Source organism: Opisthorchis viverrini (assembly GCF_000715545.1).
Source record: "Opisthorchis viverrini unplaced genomic scaffold opera_v5_199, whole genome shotgun sequence".
Lineage (NCBI taxonomy): Eukaryota > Metazoa > Platyhelminthes > Trematoda > Opisthorchiida > Opisthorchiidae > Opisthorchis > Opisthorchis viverrini.
In genome coordinates this window covers 405,063-419,738 of record NW_008751857.1, presented here as the reverse complement: position 1 = coordinate 419,738, position 14,676 = coordinate 405,063, and the positions used below count along the sequence as shown (strand labels likewise).

At 40.1% G+C, this 14,676-nt stretch overlaps 2 protein-coding genes across 2 annotated transcripts in view; one reads left to right on the top strand and one right to left on the bottom strand.

The window, feature by feature from the left end:
- Nucleotides 1-13,856, bottom strand: part of T265_14472 (hypothetical protein) — a gene marked incomplete at both ends in the record, with an annotated part of 38,238 nt that extends 24,382 nt beyond the window's left edge. The window contains one exon of the mRNA XM_009173802.1: nucleotides 13,629-13,856. Coding sequence (XP_009172066.1) covers nucleotides 13,629-13,856 — 228 coding nt within the window. The remainder of the gene's footprint in view (nucleotides 1-13,628) is intronic.
- Nucleotides 3,446-14,676, top strand: part of T265_08089 (hypothetical protein) — a gene marked incomplete at both ends in the record, with an annotated part of 13,811 nt that continues 2,580 nt past the window's right edge. The window contains one exon of the mRNA XM_009173788.1: nucleotides 3,446-3,473. Within this exon, the coding sequence (XP_009172052.1) occupies nucleotides 3,446-3,473 (28 nt within the window). The remainder of the gene's footprint in view (nucleotides 3,474-14,676) is intronic.

Here is a 14,676-nt window from a genome sequence, read left to right as displayed (position 1 = left end):
ACAGTCATGGACCTCCCAGTGGATCTCTAAGGAAGGAAGACATATGTGAATTGCTCAGCCTCTGTTTGACCACGTACTTCGAATTCAACGGTGAATACCACGAACAATTGAAAGGAGCACCAATGGGTTCCCCAATTTCAGGGTTCATCGCCGAGATTGCAATGCAAAAACTGGAGAGGACCGTGTTGCCGGACATCAACCCGAAGCCTTGGGCACGTTATGTAGACGATACCTTTGTCATCACCAAGAAGAGAGAACTACAACGAGCAATCCAATTGATAAACAGTCGCCGATGGCATCAAGTTCACGGTGGAAGAAGAAAACAACAACAAGCTGGCGGTTTTAGATGTCCTCGTCACAAGGTTACCAAATGGACAAATGCAAATAGAAGTCTACAGAAAAGCTACGCATACGGATCAAATTCTAAGCTACCACAGCAACCACCCAAACTGCCACAAACAGAGCTGCATCCGGACACTATTGAAGCCAATTGAAACACACTGCAACACAGTAGAATCTAAAGTAAAAGAAGAGAAACGCCTATACAGAATGTTTCAAAGGAACGGTTACCCAAGGAATTTCGTCTGGAGATCTCTGAGAAAATGCAATTCAACCAACGCGACAACCAGAAACACAAGCAAAACAATCACATTACCATATATCAAAAACATTTCGGAGATGACCGCCAGGATATTACAACAGCATGCCATAAAAGTGGCCCACAGACCGACTGACACGCTGCGAAGAGTACTATCAAAACCAAAGGGGACACTTAATGCAATGGAAAAGACAAATGTAATCTACAAAATTCAATGCAATGATTGTGAAAAACACTACGTGGGACAAACAGGGAGGAAACTGTCAACCAGAATCACCGAACATAAGCTCGCCACCAAGAGACATGACCAACTCTCTCTCATCTCTGCACACGAAGATGGGGAAGGACACCATTTCGATTGGAATAACGTCAGAATACTGGGCCAAGCAAGAACAAAGAAAGAACGCGAGTTCATGGAGGCGTGGTACTCCACTGGTGGAGCAATAAACAGGCACATTGAGATTGATCCTGCCTACCAGCCTCTGAGGACAAAGGAAATCCAGAACCACAGAACCCGAGGCCGGACAAGGACTCAAAGAAGAAATCAATAGAACAGCAGGCTACTAAAAATAGGAGGCACGCCACAAACCAACAGAGAAGCCGACCACGACGCAATACAGATCAAGAACGGGCCAATCAGAATCCAGGTTACAGCGCAAAGGCTGCTCTCTGTAGACTATATAAACGCAGGCACGAAGAGAGGAACTACCCAACCAACAGCGCACTGAAGATGTCTCCTCGAATGGTGACGAAACGTTTGCAAATCAATTGCCAAGCTCAGTGAACAGATCAACAGCCACCTGATCATTTACCAATATTTGGAATTGTCTAAAAGGATTTGGCTTATTAAGATTCACGGAAATTCGATCAATGGAATATTTGATCCAAATAAAAACAACGGTGTAAGGCACAGCTTTGCATCATCTGGAAGGTACTAGGGATATTTGTAAGTATAGTCATCCAAGCGCATGGGCGTTACTCAGGAAGTTTTTATAGGTCTAAGCCCTCTTGCGCCACGGAACACTGGGGAGAGGTACCAATTTAGCTAGCGCTTACCATCCACTAGGTAAATTTAGTGTGCAGAAATTCATGCATTTTTCTAGATTCTATCCCTTCAGTACAAGGAAGGACATTTTAAAACTGCTGCTGGCTTAATTAATGAACAACGTTGAGTTGAAACTTTCCAAAATCCTAAAAAAAATGGTGTAACTTGTGAGGCGTTGATAAGGACATTTAATAAATCCGATAGACACTGGATAATTAACTACACTTGGCGGGCGGGAAACCCGCCAATTCAACCGACAATATTACTTGATCTACGTTGCAGTTACGGAATTCAGTCGGTGCTGCTTTTGGTTTCATTGCGAGGTTTCATTGTCTTTCTTGACCAGAAGAATAATTATTCGTATCTACAGTCATTCCGAATTGAGTACTGGTTAACCCTGAAACCACTACATTTAATGCGTCGCGATAAAATTTGTTACTTTTTGAAATGTTGATAAAGAACTTTTGCCATTCGCTCTGCGTAAGGCATCAAGAGCCGTAAAAATCACTGTTTAATGAAACAACGAAGTCACCAACGCTCTTAAAGTAGCCACTCATTCATATTTCATGAAGGCCCGAGTGGAAGATTATACTCAGCATGACTTGTACTCGGGACGATTCAGACGGCTGTGTCTACTTTTGGCATGACATGTGGTGAGAAGTTCGAGGCGCTACTGAATTCACAACAATGACTTGTTTCTTACTTGGGATTCTGTTTTGTGATAGGTGAGCACAAATAGTTGGATCAGGTGAAAACATACCGTCAGTTCATACGGTAAACCACGTTCCAATAATGAAATTTCGACACCGTATTGCTCCAATCCATACTTTCTCATCGAACGATAAGCGTACCCACCCTTCCAAAACCTGATTGGCAAGCTGTCCAATGTAGAGATATGGAAATAAACCCACAATAAACGCTTGACATGATGGCGAATGATGTACGCATTTGGAGCAGGCTCTGCGCGTCTCCGCAAGGACTGAGGAGAAAAGTTTGGATATGTGGTGGACAAACTTGCTGCATAATCTACAAATAATGCGGAACGCCTTATGCGCCAAGTTGTGTTGGTTTTTGCATTTAGAATCCATTCACGCCGATTCACGCCGTGACACTTTTTGAAGTTCTCCTGACATTCGTTTATTGGAAGGTTTTGAACGCTTTGAAAATGTGAATCTTCCATTTTGAACGGCAGCCAATAGAACCAGGGAAAGTAAATGACTTTAAAACCATGCTACACACTTTTGATGAATCGAAGCCTCCGTCTAACTTTGGAGGAAACTCAGTTATACAGAGTTTCCACCCTCTTTTTAAGGCAGAATCGCCCAAGTAACAAACCAACAAGTCAGCTCACTGTCTAGAGTGTGCACACTTGGTAGATGGTTGTGAAAATTTTTTTTTGGAACTCGAATGAAGGCAGTGTAGGTGTCACAGACAGAATTGCTGGAGAATGTTAATACGATGGTCAAAAATTTCACTTTTAGTGTAAATTTGTAGATGATATTAGTCCTGAAGAATGGCCGTCTTCCTCTCATGATTCACAAGAAAACAGTCGAAGAATACTGACTGAGCTATCTTGCAGCAGTGTTTGAGCATCGCTAGTCGTAGCGTCGGGTGTTAAAACAACTTGTCTGAAAGTCGAAAAAACTAATAAAGAATCTATAAAACTTGCCAGATTGCTTCGATGATGAAACAACTTTGCACTCACTCAAACTGGACAATTCTTCTATCCATTTACTCAAACTGATTGTAAGACCCCATCATATTTACCATAAATACCTCCGTAAAAGGTGTTTTACTACGGAATGATCATTGTAGAGGAAAGTCATCCAAGTACGTTCGTTTATCGGAAAAGCAAGTGATCGTAAATACCATTCACTTGGGTGTGTTATACGAACGCGAGTTTCCTTTTCTGAGTAAGTGCATTTATTTAAAATGTAGCTTAATCATCCAACTATACAGTATTGTCTCCGTAAAACAGCCGTACCAATTGCTGTGTGTTTGGGAATTATCTCGTGTTTAGTTATGAGGCACAGTAAATAAGTCGTGGTTTTTTTTACTTTAGAAGTTGCTATAGAGCGTAGTTTTACCATTTTCGGCAAGAGTTTCAAATAAATTATGCCGAAGACCACTGTTGTTGTTGTTCGAGCTCGTTCCCCGAATTGTATAGTCTTTTTTATTTTGTAAAATTTGCTTCGCTTTGTTTGAGCCCCAGTTGGACGCTATTTGCGAATTGCCTCTAGCTATATTCCATTCATTCAGAAGAGAGGAACATGCGGCGAAGTTCTCTTATTTCGATATCGTCTACCCTACGTTAACAGATGGGAGAGATCTCGTTGTTCATCGGGGCAGCAGGTGCGCTTGTGTTTCCATGGCTTCTTGTTAAAAATTGCCAGTGATTCAGTCCGGACAACTCCCTACAAATACAGATTCTGGTAATCTCATTTATACTCAGTCACCATCAACTCTTTTGTATATTTAAGACTAACTCATTTGTGCATGCTTGCATACTAAAAGCACACCTGAAGAAACAGGGAATAAATACTTCTACCTGTCGGGATAAAATTCCCCAGGAAATCACGTCTATGCCAGTGTTTGTACCCGTAAATTATGCTAATTTGATGAATTTTTACCCGATTGCAATCCTGCGAACGGGCAGAATATACATGTTTTCTCAAAAGGGGAGCTAAAAATGAAACGTATGTAGACGTCTGGCCACTTTGGATGGATTTTTGCAAAAAGTACCCATTCGAGATTTGGTTCCCTGTGTAATGGACCAGAAACGACTTAGATCTGTAGCGCTCTGTGCTTCGAGCTAAATTAAAACGCACGCTAGAATATGAATTCATCACTTCAATTCCAGCTAGGACTCGAGAAGCGATGGACAGCCGTATCCTTGTCGGTCTTGGAGTCTCGAAGACGATTCAAGCAGACAAATTTTTGGATAGAAGTTGGACACGGTCGGTTAGCTGGTCTTCAGTGAGAATAGGGTAAACTTAGATGGGATACATCAGTTCTCAACACTCAATACTACTGATCACGGCATGTGACCTGGTAACAACCGGTTCCTCAGGTGACTACTTCTCGTGGGAAGACTCAGGTGACCCGTGAGATGTATTGCTTTTTGATAGTAATGGAAATCAATAGTTTAAAACATTTCTAGAGAAATGCACTCATTTGCATACCAGTTTGGTTTTTCCGGGTGGCTCTCATTAACCCAGCTGAATTTCTCGTTTACGATTTTCCTAAACAACTGAATGTGTTATACCAGGCCATCTTACTTTGTATCTTACCAATTTTGTGCAATTTGGGTTCAAGCAGAACGTAAAGTCAACGAAAACTTGAGGATTGCGCCTACTTGATGAGTACCCAGAAGGGATAAGCCGCTCGTGGGGTGTCGAAGAGTTTCTAGAAATCATATGAGTAGAGTATTCCATCTAAAACATGATCCTCTGATTGTGCGCTGACCGGCTACCTGTAATTTTATGCGAGAAATACTCATTTCTAACCGGATTCACCAGAGAAAACAGTGTAACATGCACGACCACTATCCAGCAAATGATAGTAGACAGCAGTGCATTGTTGCCAAGCTTTTCAGTATGAGTTAACTTCAGTTGCAAGGTAAAAGCAAGATTTAGAAGCTCGACTTCTTCAATTTATTTGCAAAATGCGAAGAGCTGATTCATATCTTATCAAAGCTCTTTTATTTTTGGGGGCTCAGTATATTATGATATCCCATTAGGCCCGTGAACCGGTTAATAGAAACATCGTCCTTAAACTTACTGCACAAACTGTTCAGTCGACTTTGTGATAATCATTAACGTGATTTACTTTACTAAGTCATCCAAGAAATTAATCCAACGAAGTTGTTCCATAGGCTTTTATCAGATTCTTAGAGTAAATCTTTGTGCCCACTTGTGATTGGCGAGGTCTAGATGACTGAAAACTTGGCATTTATTTGACGATTTCCAGAAAATTTCGACGTGACATAAATGTCACCTCGTCTGAAGTTGCCGTGGCACTCTTTCAGCTCACACTTCTGTCGTGGAGAAAACTTGGAAGCCACCAAAAATAGCTGAAACCCCGACACATTTTTTTATAAAGTTTCTATGGCGTGAATTCCATGCTTTTCATGAAGGTAAGAAACTAAATTCCAGTTTACTTCCTGAAAACTGTACTCATTACTTTGTAGAATGTAGATTTAAGGTTTCCATACCTTCGAAGTTAGTGCGCTCACCATCTTATAGAGTGCTTTCATCTCCTTGTTTTACTGAAACCACCTCTGCTCACATCACAGTCAATCCCGCATGAATTTGCTTCACACACCCTGTCCTAAATCATAAAGACTCTTATGTTCTACCTTATTGATCCATGCGGACCCTCTGTCGAGTCTTCAAAAGAATGTGTGTTGCACTTCCATGCGGATCATCATTGAGACTTTTGTTCTTCCCGTCTTTAAACAAAACGGGAACTCATATCACACAAGGTTGTAAATCTCTGCGGCTAATAAAATTAGTACTTTGTTTTAAGCTGGACTCTTATCCGGTTCATTATTTGTTCACTTCTAGTCAAAGTAACATAAGTGCAACGGCCACCCTTCTATGACATTCTAGTCGTCAGTATTAATTTGCATTTAGTTGGTCTGAGAATCAGTTTATTTAAATCTGTATATCGTCCTAATCTATGACATTTTAAAAAGATATATTTTAAGCGGTTATTTTTCTCAGGAAGGTGAGCAAACCTACTTAATTCATGTTATTGAAAGTATTACCCGAGCAGAATTGATTAGCGCTGCGTGTCATCATAGGTCGGAAGTAAACCTTTCAATCGCTTATTTCCATCTAAACAGTAACGTTAAATAGCATCCTTTGTGTTTACGACGAAACAACTCGTTGACAGCATTTGGGTTAGTTGATTTAAAGGAATTTCAGCAGTGTTATTTAATGTGCTACTTGGGCCAGTCCACCCATAAAATCCGATGAGGAACAACTGGGGACATAAATGTAGTTCTACCTTAGTCACAGTTATGTTAGTAACCGCTGATGTAGTGTTTATTCGAGTTGGGTAGTATGATTTTTTCCCAACTTGCAATATAGTCCAGACCGCCTGTCTTTTGAAATCTGTAAACCTAATGCTAGACCAAGGGTGGAATCTACCACTTTGCAAAGATAGGGTTTTATTGAGTGTCTAGTGTCACTTTCAGACCGGTTAATTTCCCTTCAACCCCCAAATACTCGGTTGGGCGAGCGCATTTTTCAGAACTTTATTTCGCACCGTTACCGCGAGAGAAACATAACACGTAGGTTGTTCCTCATCTAAATGGTCGTTTTTTGCACAAATATTCATTGTCCATCCGAATGGTGAACTGGATGGTCACAACTTTAACGAGCCAGTTGAAGGTGAAAAGTTCTCATCCTGATCAGATTTAGATTCAAAGTGAACCAAAAAGTTACTCAAAGGATGCATGGTGGTGTTTTGTGTCAGAATTGTCCCTAAAAGTACGCTAAATGATGTTCTGTGTCTATACGACCGAAGTTCTGCATCACTAGTGTCACTGTGGACATATAGCGTGTATTTCCTTTATAGATAAGGATGAAGAGCAACAGCTCTAAACAGCTCCGTTAAAGGTGTGGCGGGGAATCTTCAGTTAAACGTTGCCAAGGCTATCACATTTTCACATTAGCTCTACAGTTTCTTCAACATCCTCACTGCCCCTGTTCTCATCATGAGCATCGGTGTGTAAATAGTTATTAGCGGCGCGTCATGCCCCTTGTAATAAGTAAGTTGAAGTTATCAGTGAGCATTATGCAAGACAATCACTCTTATGTAACATAGTAAACGGTCAATAGCTCCGTTAATAAAGTAACCACGCTCTGGCACTATCGGTGGTACTGACTGTGTATCTTGTTCAAAACCCACAAAAAGACAACGATAAACAAGCACTAGCTGTTTAGCCCGGTTGGAAGCTTACAGTGTTACCGCTAGTGAGATAGGTTATTTGCAACATCCGTAGGGCTTGCAACTGCAGAAGCCATGTGTCAGGTAAGCCTACCAAGCCTACCGGTTGTCAGTAAACAACTGCCGTCAATACCACATAGAGGAGGATGAGCGCAAAGGAGTTTTATGGTGGCTAGAAAGTCACTGTTTTCACTTTCATTCTCCGGGTGCATTCAAGAGGATGCTGCAGATCACAGTTACTTGCTTCACAAAACTTATACGTGTCATTTGAATTATTTACCTAACTACTCAATGCAACCTTTTCAGTGACAGCCAAGTTGTGTCCTAGACGTTGTTCTTACTCCATCGGTTTGAAAAATCTGGTTGACTTGCTCTTGTCAGGGAAGAAACGGTATGAACTTATCAGAAAATTATAAATAAGTGGTAAAATCGTATTAAATTTCTAAATGAAAAGTTGCTTTAAAGCCTATTAGATGAAACTAGACCAAACTATCTAATCAGTGCAGTTAAATAACCGCAGATAATAAGGACTAGCTAATAAGTGTGCAAACAGTACAAAGCTTGGGACGACGAAAGTTGGAATCTTACAACCAATAATGGCTTATCAAACAAGTTTGTACTCGTACACCTGATCACCGATATAGTCTTATAAAAATTTTGTTTTTCCGTGCTAAAAACTTTGTGTGTGTTTTCCGTTAGCTCCCACCACACGAAGAAATTGTTGTAGACATTTTTGCAGCTAATGGCAGGAAATTGCACCAAAATTTTCTTCTCCATTATTAAGGTTATTGTTGGTCATGCGTTTATGTTCCAGTCGAAAAGGTTATAAGTAGCATGCTTCTGAATAATAGGTCTTACTTACTCAGTCACCCGTAAGCGGTGTGTTGGCAGTACAACGATGGAGGCTATTAGCTGGTTACCATCAAACTAAACACGGAAAAGAATCCCGAACCGTTTGGGGAAGTTTGCACAGTGAAGTGCTTCAGATTAGGTAGCGTGTGACTCATGTGATTAAGTGGTGACGACATTCTCGAGTACAGTGCTTGAAAATCAAAGACATATCCGGAATTCTTCTAAGCGGAAAGTGTCAGTTCTTGATCAAGTATAGTGGGAAACTTTTTTGCATTCCTCTAGCGTTGTACAGCTTTTCATCATTTCAGCAGTACCCAGAAAGATAGATCCATGGTTAAGGTACATCCCTTAACGAAGCTAATGTCGTGCAAAAAATGGGCCAGCAGCTTAATGAAAGTTTGATGTTTTCAAACTTACAGTTTTTACAGAAAAAGACAAAATTATAATGAGGAGCCTGCACATTTAATGCTGCTTTACATGCGAAAAGATAAACTATTTGTGGCAGCTGAAATTGGAGTCTTCTTATAAAAGGTTAAAAAATGGTGCAGAATCAGTCGCTAATTTTGTGTTCATTGTATCTGAATTTAGAATCATCATAGCCTTTTATAATAAAATATATTATCACCACCCTTACTAAAGTAGAATGTGGCTGCAACTGAAATTTTGTTGCCGAAGATTGGGTAAAAATAGTTTTGCACACTCATACTGTGCACCATCTTTTCAGGACCACTAAGGTTAAAGGTGAAAGTACGGTCTGTACACTGGTGCATTGTGGACACTTTGTGCACATTCTGACATCTACACTAGATCCATCAACTGTATTGTACAATTGAAATGCTATTCATATTTTCTCACATTCTTGAGCACTCCACTCCACGTGGAATTTAACTAGAAGATTCTTCATCCTAAGATAGACGTTTTGGAAGTGATAGATTTGTTGTCGTTTGGTGGCATTACTTCAGCTAGCAGAGCAAGTGTCATGGGTAAGAAACTGTCTAAAACAAAGGAAACGGAGTCTGTAACCAAAGTTTGTAAATTTGCGAGGTTTACTGTGTGCCCACGAACGTCTTCTGTGCTCGTGGCATTGGGAAGATTTGTGTGTTCCAGTGCGATTGGCTAGGAGACTGAAGTTAGCATGCAACCTTTCGTATGTAAATGAGTGAAGAATGAACCTTGTTACTTCTTTACCGTGAATGCAGCAACTAGTCTTATGAAGATCTTGATGTCTGTATGCTCTGTATTGTTGAGAAAATCAGACCAAGGCAGCGAAATCGACCCACGAACTTGCGTAGATACACACAACTCAAATTTCCAATATGGCTGGCTGGGTGCAATAGGGTAATTTAGCAAGCTTGTGCTGATTAGGGTTCTCCAAAGGGCTTTATAACTTAGTGTGCGTAATGCCCTGGATCCTATGTACTTGGTGTCGGATAGAAGCAATGGATGAAAAGACAGTACTAAATTCTTTTTTCTGACTAATATTATCTTCTCCGAGTTTGGCATTTCTAATGGAGATAATCGCGTGAAGTATAGCTTACACAAGCCAGCCACGCCATTGAATATATTTACACGCACTAAATGTCTCTAGTTGTTTGTTGATTAGGCAATTCTCCAAAAAGGTGGAAAAAGACAACAACTACAGTATCACTTGCAAAATACATGAAAAATGGCCGATTCGATTACTGCAAGAATAAAAACGCTGTAAGGTAAAATGGATGAAAGAATATGAAAGTAGCCTGCAATGAGCTTCAAACTAACGGACGAACATTTTTGTAAACAAAATCTGCCTTTTAATGGTGTTGAAGCTCCTATATCACTTGGTGGAACACGTTTTTCACGACAGCAAGTTTTTGGCCCAATTGTTGTTTCACTAAGGTCAGCGATGAAAATTCCACTGGCTCTACTCCCTGTTCTATTTGTCTGGACGTAGCAAACTCAAGAAAAAACATTATTTGCCTACCAAAACTAGTGCTAAAATGATTGTCCATTTATTGACAGAATAAAAGACGGAATAGAAGTTTTTTAGACTTTGGAAAACTCAAAAGATTATGTGGAAGCGGAATGAGTTATAAATGGTCTAGCTATTGAAAGGGATTCGTAAAACTTTTTATATGCTTTCACTTTAACGTTTTTGGAGAAGGAAAAAGAGCGTCTACATTCTAGTTTAACCGCCACCCCGATTAAGGAAAGAGTACCTTTAAGTCTCAGCAACTAGCTAAATAATCCAAGGCACAAAAGGTAGAAAAACTTGTTCCGGGAGATGTGGCAGTTTTTGGAAAAACTTTATGAAGAGATGCTTGACCACAGACTCTAAAATCTGTTTCATTAAAATCGTCTATGTTTTGCAAAACAATAGGTACTGGAGTGTCTCTTAAAAGTAAGCCAAGCCTGAATTTTTATGTTTTGGATACACAGTGATCTGAAGAAAGTTTGGAAGGCTTCTGCTGAAATAGTGCCGAAATCCAAGATCCCTCCAGTTTTGTATGACCCAGCCTAAGCCGTGACGCTTCTGGGAGTTTTCTCGCAGATAACTTGAGGTAACGTTTTGCGGTCTGTGATTTTGTTACTCCGAACATGTATTAGGACGTCGAATTTGCGATTTTTTAGTCCTTCTGTTTGATGTAAAACCCAAAACTTGGTTCTTGTTTTGAACCCAGCTTGACACATTAAACGGGCAAAATGACTTCAGTCAGACTGAAAACATAATATTAAAAATTTATTGTTAAAGTGTAAAAATGTGTGCAAAATTTACATGCCCGTAAGGCCACTCTTATTTTTCCATTTAGTCGACAAAAATCACACTCCCTATATGTTACCGGATAGTATTGGTGATATAATACCAATAGACTGATGTGTAAAGGTGTTATAACAAATGTTTACACTATCCACTTAGATGGTCTTATTTGAGTTAAATTATCCTTGACAAAACTTCTGCAACAATATTTTTATTTTGGCTTGCTATAAACAGGATGAACCCTTGAACGAACAGTGTTCTATAAAAGACTTCTAAAAGTAGAATACTAAAACAAAATTCAATAACAAAATAGTGCTTGTGTCAGAAGTACCAGAGAAGTCAAATCCATCGCTGATAGTAAGCGGTGGGTTTGCGAGTAACCTAGCCTATCGTTGTCCCGTTACCCTAAGGATGACCGGCCAGATTAAACCTACCGTCATTGAAAAAAAAGGTTTGTTGATGATGCACAGGGTTGCTGAGGCTAAATTAAGCGACACTTCTTAGGCACATATTCTTGGGTACCGAAATAGTTGGTATGCCAATGGAGACTATGCACGATCAGCATTTCCCCTCCGAGAGAACATGGATCACAACGAACTACATAGATACGTTATATGTTATGACTAATGAACACGTTTCGTAAATTTTCCACAGTTCTCTGGTGCTTATACTTTGTTCTTAATAAATCCATGTAAAAGTTTAATAATATTTTCGAGATTTCTTGGCCTGATTTCTTTGAAGTACTCTGTTAGATTCGACGTAGTGGCTATAAGCAAACAGATTCAAGGCTCGATTTTTCTCTTGTCCCACCTGAAATCTTCCTAGCTTTTGTTTTTAGCAGCTTATGATAAGCCAGTGCCGTTCAGTTTTTGGCGTCAACAACAATAGTAGATGAATAAAAGCCATTAATTTGACATCGGATGCATTAGCCACACTGACTGTTCAGTGACATTTCCCAGTAACACAAGATCAATCTTGTAAATTTTCAGGAGGGTTACTCAGCACCAAATTTTATATCATATCGCGGGTTTCTAGCATCGGAATATTACCTGCAAGAAACGCTTAAATGTTGCAGTTCCATTAAACACGTAAACAGCTCCCTTTACGGCTAACGAAGTTTCACTTCCCCCCACCCCAAAAAATGGAATGTTAGTATTCATTTTTGCTGACCTGTTTCGGTTTAATAAGCCTGTATTTATTCACTTTTATTCTTCGGACATATTTTTAAACAAATTTTTGTGCACATACCGTGCATGCATTTTCTACAAGCTTAGCGTAACCCGGACCTTTATGCACATCAAAAACATTCAATCCCATGGATCACAATCTCTTCCAGAAGATCCCTTTATTCTCGGTTGTTACATGTAGTCATTTTACTCCAGCAGTCGGGCGCGTTTGATCTGGTCTGCGTTTATTTTTCTGACACAGAAAAGCGGCACATATGTTGGCGGTTGTTGAATAAATTACATAGAATTCGTTGGATCGTCACAGGAAATTCGCACCAGTGCTGATCAAGTTGAATCGACTCATGCAGATGATAAGCTTCTCTTATGTTTATAGTAGGGGGTGGTTGACATAAATGAACAATATCATAGACGAGAGATCCTTCTGAGTCCCTAGTTGACATCAATGTAATTTGCGAATGCCTATTGCGAACGAAACGCACAACCTATGTAGTGGCCTATAAGAGGAATTCTCTCATTGGCGAATAAAACTATCACATAACATTTTGAATTTTCATTTTTGTGACCTGCAGGGAGTTAATGAAAGCTTTCGTAGGATTTACTCCTACCTTGGTTTATGCGCACTGGCACAGCGTTTTTAAGTGTTTGATCCACTTGTACGCCGTCTTTGCCTAAGGTGTCACGGTTCATACGTACATGTGTTGCAAGTGTTCTTGACACAAATTGGTAACACCCAAAGAGCTACAAAACGAAGTTGTATAACTATACGTTCGAAAACGAATTATTTATTGCACGGGTGCAGTTTGCAAGCGGAGAAATGACGATAAGATTTGTATGAATTTGCGATACAAGCCGTGATTGGTTTGATGCTATTTCCACAAACTCGTAAAGAATTTCTCTTTAGTTCGTCCCATACAAATTGAACCTGCATGATAAATACCTCGTTTTCTACTTTAGGTATCACCGATTTGTGTCAATAACACTCTTATCAGATGCATGTAGAGACCACGTAAGCCGCCAGGGAATGTACTTAAAAAACGTTACACCTTAGGCGAAGACGGAGTGCAAATGGAGCAAACAGTCGAAAACGCTGTTGCAGTGCATATAAACAAAATTGTGGTTCTATTTGTTATTAAAATACCATGGAGCCTTTCATAAAATCCTCGCAGGTGAAAAAAATGAAGAATCGAAAAGTTGTGGTAATAGTGATATTCCCGTGATTGATCAAAATGAATAATGGTCATTGTTCATACTGCTTACCTTCCGTACTGGAAGTCTTTTGATTTCGTTTCGTAGTCCCACGTTATAATTATCCGAGTCCGACTGTCTGTTCATCCATCCCAAGGTTAAAGTGTGTGTTTCATCAAAAGCAGATATTGCTGTGTTAAAGTCCTCACAGTAAGTTCCGCGGGCATTTTTAACACGAGACTCCGAATGAGGTTCATAAATATTCAACATTTTTGGCGTGAAAACAGGAAAATAAACCATAAACTCGCCAAATTCAAATTTACCGTTTTAATTCAGTAAAACCTATTGCAAGTTGATTAGGTCAAATGGGCATGCACATGTTTCGGAAGACTGTCTCTCATAACACCTGGTTTGCACTGTGCTCTTTCGGTGCTAGAATCTTAACATGTGTGGCGCATTCAATGAGGGAAACATCGAAAACACACTCACTGGACTAACCAATGACTTCTGTCGAACGTGCCGGCACAAGCAGAAATAAGCGTATCCCTGTATCGCGGGATAGGTATTTTGTTCAAAGTGTGAATTCACTGGGATTATTACGCCAGAACAGGAGGACGACCGTTCAAACGAGAGTGGTGTGACTATACAAAATATCTATCCCGCAGAACCCCAAAACTCTTCCCAATGGTACTTCATATTTGTGGGCTCCTCCTTAATATCGAATGGTGGGGACAGCTCGATATTGTACAACATCTCCATAGTGATCGCGATAACCCAGAAAACAAACGAGATTTCGATTGTCCAAGGTGAACCCGAATCCATTGTTCACAGTTACCATATGCATTTTATGTATACCAACCATTTACTCGTATGAGCTTTATTTAGGGTTGGAACATGATTCTGAAAATTTCTGGTTTCATCCGCGCAAACTAGCAATAGAGCCTGGGAAAGTTGCAGACTTGTGTAACAATTTTGGCAGTGCAGGGGCGGGGTTTTAATTGAAGGTTACCGGAACACCGTGTGTAGAAGACAGCTTGCCAACAGTGTGCTCTCTTTTCCAACCCCAAGTGACAGCCAATCCCCATATTTATTCCCCTTGACCAGATGAACTGAAACCTTC